Genomic DNA, 21,881 nt, shown 5'->3' on the forward strand with positions numbered 1-21,881 from the left:
GTGACTAGTTTGCGATAAGATTGAAATCTTTAGTTACTCATAAGGCATTTTAATTATCGGGTCAGGGAACGTTGCTGAGGGCACGATGGCAGATCAGGGTTGAAGTTGTTTGGAGTTCTCATGACGATCAGACGGCTTTAAGTACGTACGCCGCGAGTTTTCAACAAGTCAGAGGCTGGACGACAAAGTTTAGAGGCGAAGGATAATCTTTACCTACAGCTGTGAGAATGAAATGGTAAGTTGATAGGTTAAACGTGGTTGTAAGGTGAACGCTAGGGGTGGTGGGCAACACAATTTATGCTCGAAAAGTTATACCACTGCGAGCCCGTATCGTTAAAATAGCGTCTAATTACCAAGTATCTAACATTGCTTGCGTTGAAACCGAATAAGTAACTTGCCTTACTGAATTTTATGCAGAATGGCAGCTGTTAACAGACAATCTGTGTTTCTAATTTTAGATTTTCCTCACATTTTGATATGGCCCAGTAGGTTACAACAGGTATGAAACACCTGTCTGTCACCGGTAGTAAAGTATACATTGGTGATTAGATTACGTGACAACATGTTATTATTGGTGGATTATAGGCAGTACTGAGTTCGAATCCCAAACAGGCACTTTTACCAATCTCCTCACTCGAATTTTAGATATTCCTCACATTTTATATGGTCCAGTAGGTTACAATAGGTATGAAACACCTGTCAGTCACCGGTAGTAAAGTATATATTAGTTGCGACCCACGTGACAACATGTTACTTTTGGCGGATTATAGGCAGTCCTGAGTTCGAATCCAAGACAGGCACTTTTACCAATCTCCTCATTCGAATTTTAGATATTCCTCACATTTTATATGGTCCAGTAGGTTACAATAGGTATGAAACACCTGTCAGTCACCGGTAGTAAAGTATATATTAGTTGCGACCCACGTGACAACATGTTACTATTGGTGGATTATAGGCAGTCTTGAGTTCGAATCCCAGACAGGCACTTTACACCTGAATCTCCTCACTCGACTCGGGTAAAAATGAGTACCTAGCTTCAGTTAGGGACGTCCCTCAAAATCAGATACTGTACTATAAATCACTTTAATAAAGTGGCAGGAAAATATAGCGTTTGGGGGAAAATGGAGTAGGTCACGACACTTAATTTTAACGGTGGGAACAAACATCACTGTCTCAAATAAAAGTGATCAAACATTTGCGATGATGAAATTTTAGCTGTTGACTAGTGACCGTTAAAACTCATATCAGCTAGAATTAATTATAAGTTACTGTGAGTTAACAAATCAAGAATTACATTTTAAGCATGTTAACGTTAAAGAACCCAACACTCTTATCGATAAGAGTAGGGGTCATTCCTGGTGTGACTCGTTTGTGACTTTGGGCAATTTTGGATGAGTTTGATTACACTTTACGAGCAATTCATTGTTAAGCTTTGTGGTAAATTACGGGTACTGCATTAGAATTAAAGGGCCCAATTACGCTCTAGGCAAAATGCAACGATTACGCTCTAGGTTGAATAAGAGTGGTTCAGTGTCGAATTAAAAAGGCCGAATATGCTCATGCAACCCACCGTTCATATAGAAATAAGGGGTTGAGTTCATTACATTCATAAATAGCAAATTCCATGGCAAGTAGAAGTCTTTTGACATACAGGCCAAGACATCTCTTTGCTGATGTGATAAATGTGGTAACTGCGTGACATTAACTTAATGTGACACTCACTGACGGTTTAAAAGCATCTCTCAGGTGGTCTCATTATGATGATGTGCATGTTCTGACAATTGCAAGTTAAGCCACTTGACAGTTGCATCCATGTGAGAAAAAAATTGTGCATCACCGTAATGTCAGGCTACTGGGAATGCTCAACTACCCCATGAGGTTTGCCATCCAATAAGTTTTTTCAGATTGATTCAAAAGTATCTAATCTTTGCGAAATTGTCTTCTTATTACAGTTCATCCCTCGCTGACGTCGGCTCTGTGCTTGTGTTTGTTCAAGCCGCACTTCCCCGGAGACGTTATTAGACATCAAAGGCGATATGGAATTAACAGAGCGAGAAATTGATAGAGAGGACAGGCCTTCCCCGCTGTTAGACTCGCCTCGGTGATAACACAGTTACTGCCGCAGGATCTGGGTGGAGAGAGCTCAGAGAAAAACAACCTCTCCGTTCCGAGCGTTCCAGCATGGAGCACTTCACTGTACCACCGGGATTGGGCGGTTCGAATTCAGCCAAGAAAAATTCCACACGGAATATGACTGGGATATATCTTGGAATGGTGAGACGTTTTAATATTAGCATGTGTTATTTTGAACTTCTTCACACATAATGTAGCAGTGCTTTTTCAATGCTTATCTTCTGTCAAATGATCTATGAAGACAGCATTTTTTCCTTTAGTTCTAATCAACCAACCAATCCCAAACTTGTACTTAGTAGTTTGTACCATCATTGTAAAACTCTGATTTTTTTATCCTTTTTTTTTTGCTGCATTCATCATGTAATAGATTCTTTATGTACATCGATCTATCTACCTGTGGACCGATTCTTATAGTCTCATATTGGTGTCTCAACTCAAGATTGAAATACCACAGAAAATTCATACCATAGGCAACTGCTATCCCTATGTGAATATAGTATAATTTGTATGGATTGTTAGTCAGTTTAGGTCGATTGTACCGATGGTTGGAGGGTGGGACTTTGATGTTTATATCACATGTAATGTTATTACTTGAAGTTGGAAAAAAATTAGATTATGATACATTCGCACTGTGCACAATTTTCTGCATATCAAAGTGAAAGACAACGAAATTCATTCGCTTGACATTTAAGTTTAATGTTGATCGTTACTTACTGCTTCCCCCTGGCAAGAAATGGCAACAAACAGAGAAATTAGAAGTCCACACAGCGTGACTGGGGCTTGCATGAATTACTGCCACTCTTGTATACGTATGGTCAAAAATTTGGGGGTTAGCTTCTAAGGATAACCAAAATTTAGTATTAATGCCAAAATCAATGTAAAACTATGATTTTTGCCAGGGTTGCCCACCTAGCCGATGCCTATTTCTAACGGCTACCTAACCCTGTGAAAAAGTACATTCAATACATTACACGCAATCAATAGGATACTTGATAAAAAATTAACATTCATATCTACATTGGATCATATACATTTTATACACAAGTTAACAATATTAGGTATAACAAAATAAAATTTTTGGCATTCAAGAATTTCCAACTACTTAGTACAAAGTTAACAACGAAGTGCTTAAAATCCAGTCATTTTCGCTAGCTTCATATGGGTTGAAATAGGTGAAAATAGAGGGAAAATGTCAGATTAAAACACCTGACCTTTTGTGTATGTATCTGAAGTTGCATGTTACCCCTGAGGCCTCAGAAAACACCATTTTTCTCTTCTGAATTTCGAATCTTGGCTGACATTTGTCTAATGTAATAGTATATATATTATGATACATAGGGATATATTCAGAATGTTTAAAGAGAAATTTCTATTTTACATCAGTGTTTTAAAAGTAATGTGGTTACTTTCCTTTAATTGGCTATCTTTCTTGGTCAATCGATCAATCTTTCATCTATCCCGCCATCCATCCTAAGGCTTGTCCATCCTCTAGTAGGATTACCATTTAATTAGGAGAACGTGTCTTAAGCTTGATTCTTACTCTGAAATCTAGGTCAATTTGATCATGCATAATACAAAATGTACAGTATATTAGTTACCAGTTGTTGAAATGATTTTAAAGGATCTCACTTTTTTTTACAAGAAATTGTATCATTGCTATGCTAAGTACCATCGTTATTTCCAGGCCTTTAGGTTAATACATTCTAATTAATGTCCAGTACATAGAGCTAATCATGAGGGAATCTGATATTCTGAGGATACAGATTGAGACAAATGACCCGACAACATACTCATATGTTTCAATTATAATCATTCATATCTGGTTTCCCATCACTATATGTAGACATTAAAGGTCACTGAGTTTGTATTTCTGCGCATTATCTTAAACTGAAGATAAGTTCCTTTTTAGTTTGCCGGCTTTCTTCAATGTTCTCAGTGTTATCAACGTGTCTGTTTTCAGGATGGCAAGTCTTCCCCACCCCAAGAAGGAGGATCTGGTGGTCAGCCTCGCCATTCCATCCCACCTCTGGCCAGAGGGAGAGGCATAAGGGTCAAAACCCCAGTGGAGCACCAGCGATATGTGAGTACCTGACCGAAAAACCTCTTTTTGTCCACACGCACTATTCCGAAACTAGAGTTCTGCAATCTTTGCCAAATAATGAGATTCCCAACAATCACCACTTACATACTAAAAAGATTTCTCATCAATAACGCAAAGTAAGTCAAAAAAGGTACATACTACATACAGTCAAAATACAAAGGATTGTCAATACTTAAATATCGATGTTGTTGTGCCCATCGAAAGCTCGGTTCGGGTTGAACTCAATTTCAAAACGATCACGTAGTGCATGGCGTCAAAAAGTCAGATTTCACAGAAATTAGTATATACTATTTCAACAAAAATGTGTCTCTGTCTTACTAAATTTCGCCGGAAAATGACTCCGCGATGGAGGGCAAAACGTTGGCCGAGACATGTTGTTTCTTGGTCCGCGACGCCATCTTTGTTTCAGCACGGCATAACGCTGACTTTTCTAAAACACGACGCTTCTGTGTATGAAACTATGAATATTTAGAATACTCTCATTATTGATGAAAATTAATATTCTTCTATTCTTGTTATTTCCATGACTCTCACGAACTTTCATTGGGTGCTGCTTACTTGTAATCGCCGACGCTGTGAGTTCTGCTCCACTGTTACCTTTCGATGCGGTCGCGTGCTCGGCGGCGGTATCATTCCGTTTTCATCCTTCAGTTGTCAGATCTAAAACTTTTTGCCGCTTTAATCCAGCGGTCGGCGCCCAAAAGAAGGCTGGGGTCAGCAGGTGTTTTCTTGGGATTTGTCTTAGGCCTTAAAACCTAGATTCTAAATGTGTGTGTGTGTCCGTACTCTTATTTTAACGCAAAGTGTGAGTGCGGAAGGGCACAAATGACTTTGTTTTTAGTCAAAATTATGACGTACATTTGTTCACGATGTAACGGTATACAAATATTACAACGATAACAGAAAATGTAATTTCTGTAGGATCTTTCTGTCAATGAGAATTGAACCTGGTGGGGGTCATGCTGTCTAAAATCACATAATTTTCCATCCATCTACTTAGTACACTGTTTTTGAACACCTCGACCTGGAAACATGTTCCTCTTCATGGCAACCACCTGTCCATCGCGACCGTTTTTGCTCAGTCCCCCGGGTGGTCGCCTTGGGCAGGTTTGACTGTAGTTACATACCAAATACATATAATGACACAGTATTACCAAAAAACAATGAAATTGAAAATCCATCAAACCCTTGAGATATTTTCTTCAAAACTTTCCAACAAAAAGACCTGCTGCAGTTGTTTGTTTACCACCTGTAGTGAAGAAACATGATTTCTTCAAAGCTCAGTTCATTATGATTTTAGCTATGTTGCTAGCTTGAAACATGGATTGGTTTGAACATTTTTTTCGTAGAAAAAGTTTAGAAGAGGTAGCCTCGAGCCAAAACATCTATCGAAAATGGCCAAAGGGTGATTTCAAAGGAAGAAAACAGCTTGAGATGAACTGGCATGAGTGTGTTTAAAAAATTGAAGTGAGAAACATGAAAAATAGCCAAATAGAAAACCCGAAAGGGACAAATTTTTGATGCGAAAGATAAATGAAACTTAAAGGTATTTTGAAAGGTTTAAGCATTTGCTGTACTTTCTCAAAAGAAAATATCATGCTGAATTCTACCACTACTAATACTATATGGCAGCCACTAATATCCCTGTATACTTATCTTAATTGCATACATATATTTATATATCTTTGGCTGGAGTTTAATCCTAAGAATTTGATGGTTGCCCTACAATCAGTTTATTCCTCTACTTCATGTTAAATTACTGACCTAGTATTTAGAAACTCAATTTGACAGATGGACAGTCCTTAACTCGAGTTTCTTAATACTTTGGTCATTTTCTTACTTGAAAATTCACTTCATTTCAACGTTACTGCCTTATTTATGTAATGTCTTGCATTGCTGCTGGTAACCACATTTAACAATTTGAAAATCAGGTTTTCACACATGTCCAAGCATATCTGATAACAGACAGATTCCACCTGATATTATGAAGTTCAACGTCCTCAAATCTCTTCCTCCTTCCCAGAAAAAGGTTGAGATGTTCCGGGCCAGAGAGGAGAGTCGTGGTTTTCCAGCCAAGCAACCCATCAAGGTTTGTCATCATAGTTTTTTTCCACAGTAATTTGCAATGGTAGGCTTACCATGCCAAAGTGTGCTGCCCCTGGCCTGATGCTTAGGAAAAGAAAAAGAAGGATCGTCAAACCACAGAGGTGGCTGTAACACAGTAATTGTGAAACACTGTGCAAGATATCATTGAACATTTCAAATATTATTAAGGCTGTTGTATACATATTCATCTTATTTCCAATAGGCCAAACTGATCACATGTGTAGTGAACATGGCAGCTGGTTCTGAACCTGGCACTGTGGCTTTGAGTAGCAACAAAGAAAACACTTTAATGTCCATCAACTGTATATACTCAATGACATGATGTTTACTTCAGAAGAGAACGTTTTTTGCAAGCTGTGGTGCCAGGTCCAAACCAACTGCCAGTTCACTGTGACATCAGATTTAATTGCAGAAATCAAGAACTGGAAGTATGATTTGCAAGATTCGATGTTCAATAACATCAGAATGGTGTAGAAATGTATATTTCGTACACTCAAATGTCTTTAAAATATACTTATTGTGTTTGACTGTAATCAGGAAATGTTGTATTTTGGTGCCATTGGTGTCACAATACAAGCACTTAGACTTAAATCTATGAAATTATTCATGGTACTTTACTGGTGAACAGAGAAAAATCGTGAAATAAGTGATCGAATCAACCAAGAAATGAGAAAATATGACAATATATACTGGGGCCAATGGTTGAACTTATCTAAACAACTGATGGACAGAAATATATTTTTATACATGACTTACCACGATGTGTATTTCAGGCTATTGGACAAAATGAATTGCTTGTAGCAAGATTGCAGATGGATAACAGGTTTACCCACTAATTAATTGTTGCATGTTAAGATCTAATCCCATGTTGATCTCCTAGAGAGTCAAGTACAGTCGTCGGCCCCGTCAGACAGACGAGACCAGCTCCTACCCCGGCCAATTGCAACCTGTCTCACCCAATGAATTCAAAAGCATCACAAAGTAAGGATAGTTGTACATGTGGTTAACTGCTACTGTGAATTACCTTCAAGTTTATTTGCAGGAAAAATGTGTGGTCATTTGTCCTCTATTTTGTGTTATGGTGGGTACATTGGCACTATTTTGAATTCTATTAGGCATTATGCTTCAGGTAAGTACTGTATGTTACACAACTATAATATACAGGGCTCAAATGACCCAAATGCAAGCTGCAATTTGCAGATCAAAATTGGAGATTGAAGAAAAATATACTGAAAACTTTCAATCTGCCAATGTAAGAGAATACAGGCTTGGTATTATCATTTATCACAGAAAACAGAAAGTATTTTGAGCTTTCTTTACTAACCTTACTATATAATGGTGCATATATACATAAATATTGAACTGAATTAATCAGGAAAAAGATTATACTATAGTGAATAGATTTATAGGAGGTTAGTTTTCTGCACTTAGAATTAGTTGTGCTAACATTGCAGTCTTCTTATGATGGCCTATTTCTTCAACTTCTGGGAGGCTATCTTCAAAGTTCGAATGAAAGCTCATCTGTACATGTGTTGGTAGAGTACATAATGTTGAATTTTGAGCTTTGATCTAACACAAAGAATGAACTCACTATCTTTTGATTCTGAAAACATCAGAGGAAGGTTGGAGTTCTGACTGAAAATTCATGGTGAGTTCCTTCTTTGTCTTGGTTCAAAGCTCAAAACTTGACAATATATCTTCAGAGTTAATTTAATGCCACATTTAATGTTCCTCTATTTTACGTTCTACAGAAAAACTTGGAGAAATTACACACAGATTCTTAACAACGGCATGCAGCGGTTAGAATACTTAAACCTGGATGTCAACAACCCCAACAAGATCCATGCCGAGCCTCGAGTGATGAAGAGAGAGCCAACATCGCAACACGGCCATGCTCCCGAGGATCCTGTGTCAGAAGAGAACCTGTATGATGAGATACGGAGAGTAGTGACACTTTCTGAATATCAGGTGACTGTGTTAGAAATTACATGCAGCACAGCTTATAAGATTTGTCAATAGAACTAGCCGTGAACATGAAAAAATGTTTTATTGATTAGGCCACACCAATTTACTTTCTTGGTTAACGGAATTTTAAAAAAAAATGCTAGATTGGAAATTTAACATAAAAACAGAATGTCAGAGGAAAGTCTGTACTTTGGTGCACACAGTTTCAGGGAGTGAACATGGTCAGGTGCAAGTTTTCACTCCAGCCTTCTTTTTTAATGATGTCCTCGTGCTAAAATTTTACAAAAAAATCCGTTAACTAAGAAATTAGATTGGTGTGGCTTTAATGGAACTGTGTTTTTACATGTAAATCATGTTCGTCATGACTTCTCTAAAAATGGTTGAAAATTAGATATATTATTTTGTAACTACAATCCTTGATACAATCTTAGCTTTATGGATTGTATCAAGGATTGTATTAAATGCTTATTAATTTTTTCTTTCCTGGTGTGTATTTTCTTCAGAGTAACCCACAAGCCTTGCATGGTCTCCTGCCCCAGAGACGAGCTCACACGCACCATGGCACCAGGAGACCAAAGTTCCTCACCACACCTCTCACCATCAAGTAGGTTTCAAACCTTGTTTATTAAGCTGCTGTATTTTCTAGAAAAGGAGGTTAAAATTGTCATAATAAAACAGCTGGCCAATATCTACAATATTTATACCCCAGACAGAAATGTAGTCTTGGTTTACTGTTTTTGTGAGGCTGTCTAAATGCCTCTTGTAGATGATCATGAGGCTGAGAAGAAAATGCATGGTTGAGAGTCGATATTGTCGATATTTTAAGGGGGCACATCCCAGTTTATTTTGGGTTTCAATTAAATCTGGAGTAAAATTACGCATCACTTACAACCTGAAGGTAAGCCAGGAGCCCAAAATCAATTTTCAAAAAAACACCACTTCTTATTAATACACTTTTTGGCCATGTTTAATGTTATTTTTGAAGTCAAACCTGGACCATTTAAAACCCTTTCACTTGTTTACCCTGCACTACAACAGACCCCTGTCGGGAAAAAGCTGGGGTGTGCACCGATAAAGGGTGGGTCGAGAACTAAGGGCCCTTTTCAAGCCTAATACCATGGGATAGATACAAAAATGGCCCAAAGTGCTTTTATCTACCATTCCAAACCACTTAGAAGCTCATCAAGGAGTAAAGGAAGACCCCGAGGTCATGTTTATGTTGTCTTTAATGTTTGAGTGTAAACGCTCTAAGCGTCTTGCTCTGGGTGGCGATATCTCGGTTGATCCCGATCCCTTTAGTAGTCTGTGTTTGCATTGACCTGGTGTGTGTTGATAGTAGCACCTGTTGCTACTGTAGGTCCTGCCAGGTCACTGTTTACTTTACCACCTAGGTCAGGCTAATGAAGACTTCAGCTCGGGTGACAAACAGCCAATTGGCAATTGATTTACAATTAATAAAACTTAACAAGCAACGTTGATATATCTTCCTTTCTTCATTAGTAAATTAAGAGAAGTTTTTGAAAAAAGTCTTGTTGAAAAGATTGTAGATTGTATACAATCAGGATTTGAAAGATCTCTTACAAAAGAAACTGCCGCCTTCCTTTTCGTTGTTTCTTGAGATTACTTCTAACTGTAAGATTGCCGTTGAAAACACTCCAAGTGACAGTGAATTAGCGTGGAGTAACCTTACTGCTTGTCCTTGTACTTTTTACTTGGTTGTTGAAAGGTACAGTAGTGATTCCTTTGTTTACATGATGTGAGCCTTTTGACATAGGTGCGAGGGAGCCAGTCAGGACACTGTTTATGTTTAGTTTAATTTTACAGCATATGAGATCAGATTACCGAGTTAAAACATCATCATGGTGGTAACTGCAAAGTCTCCATTGTGAAGAAGCAATGGCTTCACAAAGGATTTCATGTGTTGGGGAAGGGGCCTGTCTGGATCTGTCTTGATTTCCGACAATGTCTGGCAGAGTCTCTATACCTTGGGACTACATCATAATAGTTTCACCAACCTTACTTAAGTGTCGAAATGATAGGTATATTCGGCAGTGTACATGTAGTTTGTATGTTTGTATTGGAAAAGATGTAGACTGGTATAATTATATAGGTTTATGTGATATCTTTTTAGTGTATGTGTTCAAAAATTATGGCACTCATTGACAAGTTTTTTCAACTGATATTCTGAATCTGAATTGGTCACCTGGTATACATTGTAACTGCTATTCAGCAGAATATGCCAGCTTTGCAGGCAATTTATGGCAACAGCAAATGATTAATTTTGTCACACCTGAAACATTCATATCTAACTCTGACTGCCATTTGAAGCTCTAATGAAGAGTTCCCTTCCGTATGTGATGACGACAGGGTCTATTCTGTGACATTTTGCAGGGAAAACATTCACAAGTCTTTCAAGAAATCATATGCATGATGTACACATGTACATGTAGCTGCAATAATCTATGCCAAGCAAACAATTACCAAAGAATACAGAAGTTGGTGACTGACATTCTAATAATTTCTTTAATGAAGAACCAGTCAAGTGCCCCTCAAGAATTTAGAAGAAAAAAATTGTTGTTGTGAGGTTTACTTAATCATATTTAAGTTATGCAAATTAGGGCATGATTTGCATAGTTAACGAGACAATCATTTGGCAAAGGTATATCATTGAACTCTAGTTCAAGACAATTTTCTTTTATCAACAGGAGTTTGAGAAATCCAGAGAGACCCACTGAAATTGTGCAGTTTGCAGAGGTGGACAGACCCAGGTCAACCCCTAACCCTCGACCTCTGCTCCCAACACCTTACTTCTACAGTGTCAACAAGGCTTTGAAAGCTCGGTCCTCGTTGGGACCAAGGAAGCTTGGACAGCCAGGTAAGCATTGTTAGCATATTTTCTCCAGATTGTGACAGTGAAGAATGTTTTGATCAAAAATTATAATTCAACTTAAAACAAATCTCTATGGAACATGTACTTTTGTTGTAGGCTTAGAATAGGTTAGATGCACATAATTAGATAGCAATGATGTTGATTAAGAACTTTCAACTATGTACCTTTTGATCTGAAGATGGTATGGTTACCCAGTTTGAATGAAAGTCTCTTAAGCTACCAAAAAAGTGACAGAATTCGAAGTTTGGCCATCCTAGCAGCAGACGGATTAGCGTGATTTTTTACTTGTAGGTAGCTTAGGTGAAGATGTACATATTAATTAGACAGTAATTATTTTGATTAGGACTTGATTTGCATGATTGATGAAGACTTAAGTCTTAATGTGTATTTCATTTAGTGTTTAATGATAGGACTTTCATACTCATTATGCATGTGAGTGATGTTTTACTGTCATAATCATAAATCATGCAAATGTAGACCTCATTTGCATGGTAAATAGGGAACCCCTAATACCCCGTTCATACTAAATCGTGCAAATCGTGCAAATCGCGAAATCGCGAAATCGCCCTGAGTCACATTCCTTCACACCAGGGGTCGAACGAGCGCGAGTTGTAAAATCGCGTCCAACAGCTTGATATACGGCGGACGCGTTATTCGATTGTCACCACTCTTACTGTTGTCTTCAATGACCTTCTTGTACTTCATCTTGAGTTTTTTTACCTTTAATAGTGCGGCATTACTTCCATGTTTTCGCGTATTTGGCCAACTCAGGCAGTCGCCACTTCAGCGTACACGCTCTGGTTTCGGTGGGATCCCTTGAGTTTTTTCTGAATCCCCACATCCCCGAAGATGGCCATCAGTACATGCGTTTTCGTCATTCCATACTCCAAAATCGCCGCCCGATTCTGACATATTTCCGCCGCATTCGGCGTAATATTCCAACAAGCTAGGAGGTAGATGAACATTGTATAATGAGCGGAAAGACTGAATTTGCAGATGACCCCTTGACCCATGACAGGGTCAATATGCAAAGTAAAGCGCCCAACGCGCATCAAGGCGATTTCGAGCGTTCATACTAAGTTGGAATGCAGGCAAATCGCGAGTAAACCACCTCCGGAGGTGGTTTCGCGGAAAGCGATTTCGGGCGATTTCAAATGCGATTTGGAGCGTTCATACTAGCCACATTATCGTGATTTCGGCGATTTCGCGATTTACGCGATTTAGTATGAAGGGGGTCTAATAGTTCAATGGTAAATGAATGAAATGCCATATATGTGATGCACATTTCTCAGGTGGAGATGATCATTTCTAGATATGAATCATGCGAAAAATGATCAGCATCAGCTTAATAACAAAATCTGTTTTCAGATATTTGTGGTACAACATGTATGCTATCACTAAATAACAGGTGTTATTTGTCCACTGTAGTGGCATACAGGTGAACTAATCTAACCTAGTTGTAGACAGTAACCTAGCTAGCAACAACCCCACCCGCATATAGCGGGAATACACTAGATGTAAATTGTGACTTGTCATAAATCCTTGCTCAGCATATTCCACAGCTCTACATTAACAGGTTTAATCTGGTATGTTGTGTTTCCTGTATCTAAAACTAGTAAAAGCATCTTTCACCATGTTTTAGCCCCAAGATATGAACCTGTTATGTGTGTCTATAATACAGAGGAGAAAAGATCCATGATCCCTGTGTTCTTGGGACCAGAGACTTTCAGACAGTCCTCAGGTTGGTGATGGTTAAGGTGGCAACCACCCAAAAAGATCTCCTTGATTAATGCATGCAAGATGGACTTAACAAACTGGATTTATTCTCATTAACCATTTCAGACATATGCTGACTGTTGATTAACAAAAAATAGATTTATAGTCAATGTATTACCTCAAAAATCTTTTAAAATTCTAGTCGTGTAGGACTTTAATTTGTAGATGGCTGATAGTCCTTTGAGTTCTATATCCTAAGTTCAGGTTATGCTGTTTTATGGTGTTAGCATAGAAGTTTTTCTGTTTTTGTAACCATGCATGGCTTATAGCCTTAAAGTGATTGTGACATCAATGGCAACGAACATTTTCTGATTACTAATAAGTATTATCAAATAATTCTTTTGGAAAGCAAAAAAAGCAAACATAAGCTAATATGTTTCAACTGCCTGCAAATTTAGTCAAAGTCAAAGATATTATGAAGGCAGCAAACTGGTCTAATGCTTGAACATTTGAAACATGTTGCAATTATTGTATTTTGTTGTCATTGGTGTTACAAGCACTCAGTAGCTGGGCATCAATGTCCTTACATAATGTTATGCTGCTGCAGCAAAAGCAATGAAATGAAGGAAGCAACCTGACTCCAATTGTAGCAATGGGATGTATGTGCAATACCGCATGTGCAATATTTTCACTTATTCAATATATGCAATGTAGAAATGAATCAAATTCTCTACATCCCAGCAGCTCATCCAGTAATTTTTAAGCTTTTATTTCTCTTGAACAGCTTGCAACTGTCAAGGCCTTTCTAGCAGATCTGGTTTATTTACAAGCTTTGAGATGCTTGGGTCAAAATCATCATATTCACTGGCAACATATCAAAAGCACATGGTAGAGCTTGACTAAATAGGGAAATAGACCAACTGTTACATACAGTAAAAATACAGAAGATATGACAGATATTTTGCCATTTCTGGACAGTTGTGTTTTGGCTATTTAGTCAGGCCCCATGTGAAGCTATCATCTCTTACTCGTCATAATAAGAACTCTGAAGCAGAAGCTGATATAGAGTTGTCTACTATCCTCTTGTGACAGCATATTTAACCTCCTCAGCATCATCGTCACCTCCCCATGACAATCCCGGCACCCTTCAGGGGACCAACAAGTGGATTCCAGGGTTGGGGGCAGGACCGGCTACCGCCTCGCTGGGCAGCGCCAACGGTCACAGCACCAGCTTCCTCGCCAGGCACATGGGCAGGAGGGGCTCAGGGGGCATTCTGGATGGCAGAAAGGTACAGTAAGCCATTAGTTATCATGGAAGCTCATCTGTGTTGGTAGTTATCATGGCTAAACTTTCTTCCAACACTAAGATATACACGGATTCAATTTTCAACGACCACTGTCGCCTTCTTCATGATCAATAATGATCACTTCCGAACGTAAACTCGTGAGAATTACAGACACGTGACCTTATTGAAACGTACCTTAAATATGTGACGTCAGCAATTGGTCAAATGTGCCAGGAAGTTTGTAACACCCACCGTCGCTGTTAAGATGTTTGACCAATTGCTGATGGCATGCATCTGTAAAGGTGAGTTTGAAAGTGATTGGTCATTATTGATCCTGAAGAAGGTGACAGAGGTCATCTAAAATTTGATCCGTGTATACCTAAGTGTTGGTAGAAAGTTTAGCATTGTACTATAACTAGTATAAGCCATTACTTTATTAAACTTAGATCCATTGGCAATTGAAATATCTGAGTAGAGAAAAATGTTATTTTAAGGGATCAGTTTCCAATCGTAGTACAGTTAAAGTGCTAACAGTCTATATATAGTACATGTACATGTATTGTGGGACTTTAGACATTCTCAAGTACTTCTTGTTGTAAGGAAAAAATGTCTAGAATATCCCTTTCCAGCAGGAAATTCTGTTACAGACAACAAAACAGCATACAGTTAAGAAAAACTATGGACAAGGTCATTATAATGATTTATGATTCAGTATTACTAGAAGTTATTATGACATTGTGCTAGTAAGCAAATAGTGTATCAATGTGCAGCCAAGTAAGCAAATAGTGTTCTTGACTAACAACAATGTACATGATAGATTGTGCTAGTCATATTACACAGTGACTGCATAATATCATACATTGTACTATGTGAATGAGTTGCAATGTCATCATTCTTCATATTTCCCCAGACAAACACTCCAGTGAGCCAACTTTTAGAAGGACCAGACACACAGCTCGAGCCAGGTTAGTGTTGTCAGAAAGTACATGTGAGGATAAGAATCTACACATAGGACATTTCTGAATGTCATCATTTATTACCTTTGCCAACAAGTGTGTACGTTTCGTGTGTGTGTTTGTGTGTGTGTGTGTGTGTGTGTGTGTGTGTAAATTTGCCAGCCCGTTTCTTTGTTTGTTTGTGAAGCATAACTCGAGAAGTTGTGGATGACTCTTTATGGTATTCAGTATGTTGGTAGGTGTTGGCAAAACGAGTATGTTTACAGGTTTTTGTCAAGACATGACATGCAAAATTGTCTTGCAAAAAGACATTACGTAACTGAGTTTTGTTTCCTTTTCTTTTCAAAACAATTACAGCAGCCATAAATGAGGAAGACGTAATAGTATCCCTCCCTTCAGTTATTCCAGAGGGGACCAGTGAGCCCTCCGAAGTGACTGGGAATGGAAAAGTGCCGGAAAACAATGCTCCATGTGAAACAGACACTGGTAAAGAAACCAACAGTGTCGAGAACACAAACTCAGGAGAAATTGTGCCAAACGGTGACATAAGAACTACTGCTGAGAGAGAGATCCCCATCCATGACAACTGGGAAAGTGCAGCTCGAGCCGACAATCAGGGACCGGGGGATTGTGGAATGGATGAAGAGAATGAAAAAGAGGAGACCAGCACACCTGGCCTTAATGTGGTCATAGACATACACGTGGAATCTGCACCGGAGGAACCAGGAGAATCCGGTTAGTCATCTTCACTGCTGAAGTTTGCTTCAAGCATTCTAAGACTTGCTTTTGATGTGCTTTGATAGAACTAACTACTGACTTGAAGCAATCGGTGTTTCTTGATGTTCTTTTCTGGATCCCATTAATCTTTTGTGATGACTAATATGAAATAGTGTCTATTTACTCATGTCTTGGTTTTCATGTCATTCAAATTGGATTTCAAATTATTGAATAGGGTGTGATATGTTTATCAATGAAGTTCATCACTCACCATGTCAGTGTCTCTACAGTAACTGTAGTAGCTAAAACATTTTTTGGCAGTAAACAAAAATATATCTTCTAAAACTATCAATTCACCTTTAGTGTCCAGAGCAAAAATTTATTTCAAAAATTCAAACATTGCCTATAAAACACTAAGAGGTTTATTGAACGCTTTAGCTACATTGTTTATACATAGATGCCCCTAATTCGGCAGTAAAAGCACCAATGACATCAAATGATCATTGTGTGTGAGTCAGTACATGTACAAAATGTATGTCTATACCCAGAATTTTCATCTCAGAACTTCTTCCTGCACACAACAGAAGAATTAGCATGTGCTAAGAACCCCATAAGTTCTTACATCTTGAAGGAATTGTTCAACTTTTTAAACATCCTTTTTGTCTCTAGGGTGGATTTGTAGCTTTACTTTGCCAATGAACATACTCAGATCAAGAAGTGTCTGCCTATTCATTTGAACTAAACCTATTCCAAAGATGTCCAACTCTTCTTATCTTAAAAGGAAAACCGGTGCCGCAAATGATATTCAACCATTCCTTTTTAAACCCACATCAATCAATAGAACAGAGACATGTTTGTTTCCAATGCAGCTTACCCGATGGCTACATGATGGAGGCATGGTGCTTTATCCATTATTCTTGCACTGCTTGTTAATCTAAGCTAACTCTTCTTCCTTTTTGTGGGTGACCAAAACAGCTGATGACACACCACCACACATGGATCCTGGTTTTTCTGCAACACAAATGGTAACAGTCGGACACCCTACGTTACACGGAACTGCAGCAACTGCATGTCTGCTTTAATGTTGGTACATCTTCACCAGTCTGAATTTGTATTATAATTCTAAAGAGAAACAGAGAACACAATCCTGTTCCTTGGAATTTCTCAGCTAGTGCAAAATGTCTGTGCACAGAGTTTTGGTATAGAACAGCATTCTCCAGTCCTATCGTTAGTCGCTGACGAAAGACAGCTGATGCTGTCTGAAACGTCTGACTGTTTCAAAATTTTATCCAGTTGCTTGAGTAACTATTTTTGGCGTGTCTGTGCACAGTTTGTAAAGTTTGACTTGCTTTAGATGTAAAGACACCTTTTGACACCACTTTGACTGGAACAAAAAGATATACCAACCTTTAAAGCAGAATAATCGTGGGCACCACCATCTAATTGCCTGCCATGCTCACTGCATGTTAATCTTTGAAAATTGCACCAATTTTCAGCGATCGCACATAACCACATCTAATGACTGATTCTGCATGTAATCAGCATGTCAATGCATTGACTAACTGGTACCATTCAAAGACATTATTGCATGATTATCACTAATGCACCTCATAATCACACAAGGTTGTCTTCCTTTGAATTTGCAAGCAACAGTCTTAAGTTAGTATTATTCAACATTTCATGTTATATACCATCCTAGGTACCAGATAGCATGTTCCCTTGCACACCTTTGCATGCTTACTGACATACCTACGTTTTCTACTATGATAACATGAGATGTTGAATTGTATGAAATATGGAAGCCTGCCGCAAATCACATTCAAGTTAAAATCACGTTAACAGCACAGTCTTTAATATACATTATAATTTTTCAGACAGTACTAAGTATTGTTAAGTTGTAAAACATGCCTGTCACTTTATGTGGAAGTTGTACTGTCAGTAATATGAGTTGATGACTACAGAATCTGCATGCTGAATGGAAGTTTGCACATTGATGACTGCTTCTGAATCAGCTTATCTTTTGGTAGGAATCTTGGAAGGGAAAGAAGTTTTGTCCCAGGGTATTTTTTCATTGCACTAGAATACTGCTCAAAAAGATAGAGGGGTTAAGTATGTTGACTTACTGTTTCTTTAGATGTACAGTCATTTTTTCTCCTTCTCTTTCTCTCTTGCACATTTTATACAAAACATGTCATTAATGTACATGCACTATGTGTAAGGCATTTTAGATCATGCACAGTTGCAATTTTTGGTACATTTACGGTTCTTTTCTTCACTCTTGCACATGTGTGAATTTGTCAACATGCAAATGTAGCCTAAACAGTAGCAAGGGGCAGTTCTTTGTTTCATCAGTGCTGTTACTAAGTACTAGATCTATACTAATAATAAGACTGACTTGAATTTAAAATCAAAATCAAAATTGGACCATTACTTCGAGTTTGCTTGTTCCAAAGATAGCACTGGGTTACCCCTAAACCCTCCCCCAATTTTATTTTGAATTATTAGCATTAATCAGCCTTCAAGTGGTCAAAAAAAGAAAGTCTTACATGTTTGTATCTTGACAGGTCAAACCTCTTGATGTACCAGATTCCATGTGAATAAGTGTCAGATGGTAAAACCCTAACTTACCAATAATTGTATTGAGGGTGATCACAGGATATGTTTCTATTCACTGGTCTAGTTTCATAACAACTATCACTCGGCTGGTTTGTTTATTACAAATGAAACCTACAATGTAATTTGAAAAATTATACATACACCTAGTATACAGGCTTTTCATTTGACGTCATTTGCGCCATGTTGGATTACAGTGTGTCTATTGAACATGCTACTGCTGTAGGCCAATTACCCGGTTGCTGGGGGAGTCAAATTGGAATTATTATGACGTCAATGAAAAGGCTCTATCAAAGGTGGCTACTCCTTACATTGCTAAATTTGGCACTCGAGATGAAGGTAGAAGGCTACGGGGAAAAGAACCGAAAGGTACTTTCACAAAAACACCCAGCAGTGTTCACCGGTAGTAACACAGAGCATAAAACGTGGACAGTATGAATACAATTCTTACTCAAGCATATTCTTAAAATTAATGTGTCGAAATTTCATTCATTAAAACATGACAATTTTCTGGCAACTAGCAATGGAGTGCTTTGAGTTTGAGCACATAAAAATAAATATTATGAAGTACAGGGGCAGCACCCATCACAAGCCTTCCTTATAGTTACAGTTTCTCAATTCATAAATGTATGCAAAGTTGAACATTCATCCTTTCCAAGGTTAACAATACTGGTTACTGTCAGCAGTAGCATTTGGGTCTTTCCCAGGATACCTATTTTGTTTCTATCTGCCAGCTCCATTACTTTTCTGCAAATATGTGAGAAGTGAGAATCAAGAAGTTTAATAGGTGTAGGCTTAAGATTTTCAAAAGACTTGTTCACACGCGGTGTGTGTTTTAAGCCTGCTTCCCTCATTAATACAGCTTTTTCCCGTGTTACGCAGGCGGAGGCAGAGCGTAGACGCACCGAGCTAGCCCGACTTTTGGAGGAGCACGCCCAGCTGGTACAGAACATCAACCAGGCTGAGGAAAGTGTGGGGAGCAGATAAGGCTGTTGTACATTTTGTTTGAACCTCAGACATTCTATACAGAATACAATAAGGGAGCTGAGGAAAGAAGTAGGAATTCCTGACAAAATAAACATTTCTTGGTCAGCACTAGATAAACAATTGTCAACCTGTAGTTGGTTTGTGTTTTCTCCTTTGTCAAAGAACCAAGTCACAAATAGCATCTTGGAACTTGAAGCCCAGAAAATATTTATAATCATAATTATGCACCCACCTGTAAAGGTAAGCAATACATTTTGGAGCCTTTTTATTCCAAAATACATTAATTATCAGACTGGCAGATTTATTTGCAGAACAATCAGCCTGAATATTCCTTCCTAATTTGCTGAGATACTCCTACTCTGACTCAGCTCCAGGGTCAGCTTCATTTCTTTCTATTTGAAATTCACTGGCTTCATGATTGTACATGTACTTTTATGCCACTGCAAAGGTAAGCTGTGAAGAAAGGGGATTTTTGCATCTAGAAAGCATGGAAATGGGATGTAAGGTGGCAATTTGACAAATATAGTTATATTCTGGTGAAATTTTATGTATGAGTGTGTTTTGTGTTTAAGTGATCAACCTGACAGGACTTGGAATTGTCCAAAAGTCAAACCAGAATCAGACCAACGAAATTAATTCTCAGAGGGTGAAAAAATGAAGCAAATTGACAGTTTAAAACTGATTAATCTTGACTGAAAGGAAATTTGAAACTCAATCATTATTCAACTGATTTAGATATGGCAGACAACAAATCTTATCCTGGTGCCATCATTGTACTGGACTTCAGTTGTACTGGTTTGTGATAATCAATAGTACAATTATCAAAAGTACATTGTATGTGTATGTACTTTGTGCCTTGTATAACTATGTATATTCTGTCTACATTGTGCTTTAACAGCTGCTCTGCGGGTGTATATGTGATAGACTGTGAGAATGATTATTGGCCTGCAACCACTGTACATGCGTTTAATGTTGTGCAGGATTTGATGATGCAGACGGGCTCCTGTGCATGCAGGACTCATATTTTCAGTTTGCTCACAACCATTCTGTTTTCAGAACCTTACCTAGAAATGTAATACAAGAGCTCATACGTTTTTGTATTATAAGATCAGTTCAGAACGAAAAGTTGGTATTTTGTTTAAGTGGTAAACAGATCAAGCTAATATGTAGCATGATTGGTTGTTTAAAATGATTGGAACTGCATATGTTGACACTACATGACATTGTATTGACATTGAAATTTCACAATCATTGCATACATTGTTGTACATGTGTATGCTAATAATTAGTGTTGCTCAGATATGATCGTTGGTACTTATATATATATATGCACAGTGATTTGTTTGGTATACACACATGTTGCTTGCACAACTTTGCACAGTTTGGGACTAACATGGATGTTGTAGTATATTTTGTATTCACATCAAGGCTAAGTGAATTGGTGAGACATTAGCTCTGGTTTAATGTGTTGTATATGTTTATGAAATTGTGTTGGCATGCTACTGTAATGTTGTATATATTATATATGCATATGTATATCCGTGAATAGGTTTAAAACATTGGTAAATCACTGGTTAGAAAAGTCTTTGTACGCAACCAAAGAGTTAATACCTAACAGATGTTTCAATGACTGTCTGTCTGTCACCTTACGTAGGGCAATACTGACTGGCTTTACTTCCCACTATATCGATCAAAAATCTATTCCAGCCATGAACTGTGATGAGGGGGGATACAAACTCAGTCACATTTGGGACCTCATCCTTCTCACTGCAGCGACACCTAGCTGCAGTGGGTAGTATTGCACTGAGGACATGTTGGCTAGGTAAGGCTTTGGTTATGTACAAAGTACTTTGTTAACCATTATAGTAGCATGTTTGCAGCTGCAACACATGACTTATGTTGACAGCTGCCAGCAATGAATGTAACGTTTGATGGTGTGGTTTGTTGTATGATTGTGAAGGTACATTCCGTCCTGGGGAGAGGTTGCTTGTTGTACCCCTCCAGAATCGTGTTGTCCGTCCTTGCAATGTTGTCGATGAGATTAAAACAGATTTCTATATTCAGCAACTGGCATTTCCAGGACTCTGTCATACTCTAACTTGGCTTCTAAGATTTATGTCCTACCGCAAGTTGTATATCGTGTCATAGCGCTTGGTTGGTTCCGATAGCCACCAAATAATTGTTGAGTGAGCAAAGAGACAGCTTCTGTACAGACTAGCCCTTATATCACCACATTAGATACAGCAAGCTAAAGGCAGGACCTTGAAATTATCATCCTGTAACCTTTTCATATTGCTTAAGTGTTTTTTTACGCACTGTGCACTCCAAAGACCTTGCCACAATATATCTTCAAAGACTTATTGTAGAAGACTTATGATAAATGTTTGAAAGGCTTAGTTTGCAATTGAGAC

The 21,881-nt window shown here is 38.2% G+C and overlaps 1 protein-coding gene and 1 long non-coding RNA gene across 5 annotated transcripts; one reads left to right on the plus strand and one right to left on the minus strand.

Moving 5' to 3' along the window:
* Positions 1–69: 69 nt before the first annotated feature.
* LOC136432378 (uncharacterized) lies at positions 70–21,533 on the plus strand. Of its 4 annotated transcripts, none has more exons than XM_066423620.1 (14): positions 70–235; positions 1,953–2,274; positions 4,094–4,213; positions 6,258–6,323; positions 7,221–7,321; positions 8,092–8,308; positions 8,809–8,909; positions 11,011–11,180; positions 12,877–12,936; positions 14,022–14,200; positions 15,108–15,162; positions 15,511–15,888; positions 16,846–16,895; positions 19,366–21,533. In XM_066423620.1, the coding sequence occupies exons 2-14, from the start codon at positions 2,182–2,184 to the stop codon at positions 19,468–19,470; spliced, it is 1,695 nt and encodes a 564-aa protein (XP_066279717.1). In that variant the 5' UTR covers positions 70–235; positions 1,953–2,181; the 3' UTR covers positions 19,471–21,533. The 4 variants fall into 4 exon arrangements, with proteins under 4 accessions (XP_066279717.1, XP_066279718.1, XP_066279721.1 ...); XM_066423621.1 differs by having other exon boundaries at positions 15,514–15,888; XM_066423624.1 differs by lacking the exon at positions 16,846–16,895.
* Positions 13,665–16,981, minus strand: LOC136432379 (uncharacterized). Its single transcript, XR_010755519.1, has 2 exons — positions 16,745–16,981; positions 13,665–14,185 (listed from the first exon to the last, which is right to left on the minus strand). It is a non-coding gene; the product is annotated as an uncharacterized lncRNA (long non-coding RNA).
* Positions 21,534–21,881: the final 348 nt, after the last annotated feature.

This window comes from Branchiostoma lanceolatum, chromosome 4 (assembly GCF_035083965.1).
Source record: "Branchiostoma lanceolatum isolate klBraLanc5 chromosome 4, klBraLanc5.hap2, whole genome shotgun sequence".
NCBI lineage: Eukaryota > Metazoa > Chordata > Leptocardii > Amphioxiformes > Branchiostomatidae > Branchiostoma > Branchiostoma lanceolatum.

What these genes read in the sequence shown, in the direction of transcription:
- LOC136432378 (XM_066423620.1), top strand. Translation starts at nt 2,182, where the DNA reads ATGGAGCACTTCACTGTACCACCGGGATTGGGCGGTTCGAATTCAGCC. An exon ending in AAGGAAGCTTGGACAGCCAG is followed by an intron (nt 11,181 to 12,876) that starts GTAAGCATTGTT and finishes TCTATAATACAG; the next exon opens with AGGAGAAAAGATCCATGATC. An exon ending in GACTTTCAGACAGTCCTCAG is followed by an intron (nt 12,937 to 14,021) that starts GTTGGTGATGGT and finishes TAACCTCCTCAG; the next exon opens with CATCATCGTCACCTCCCCAT.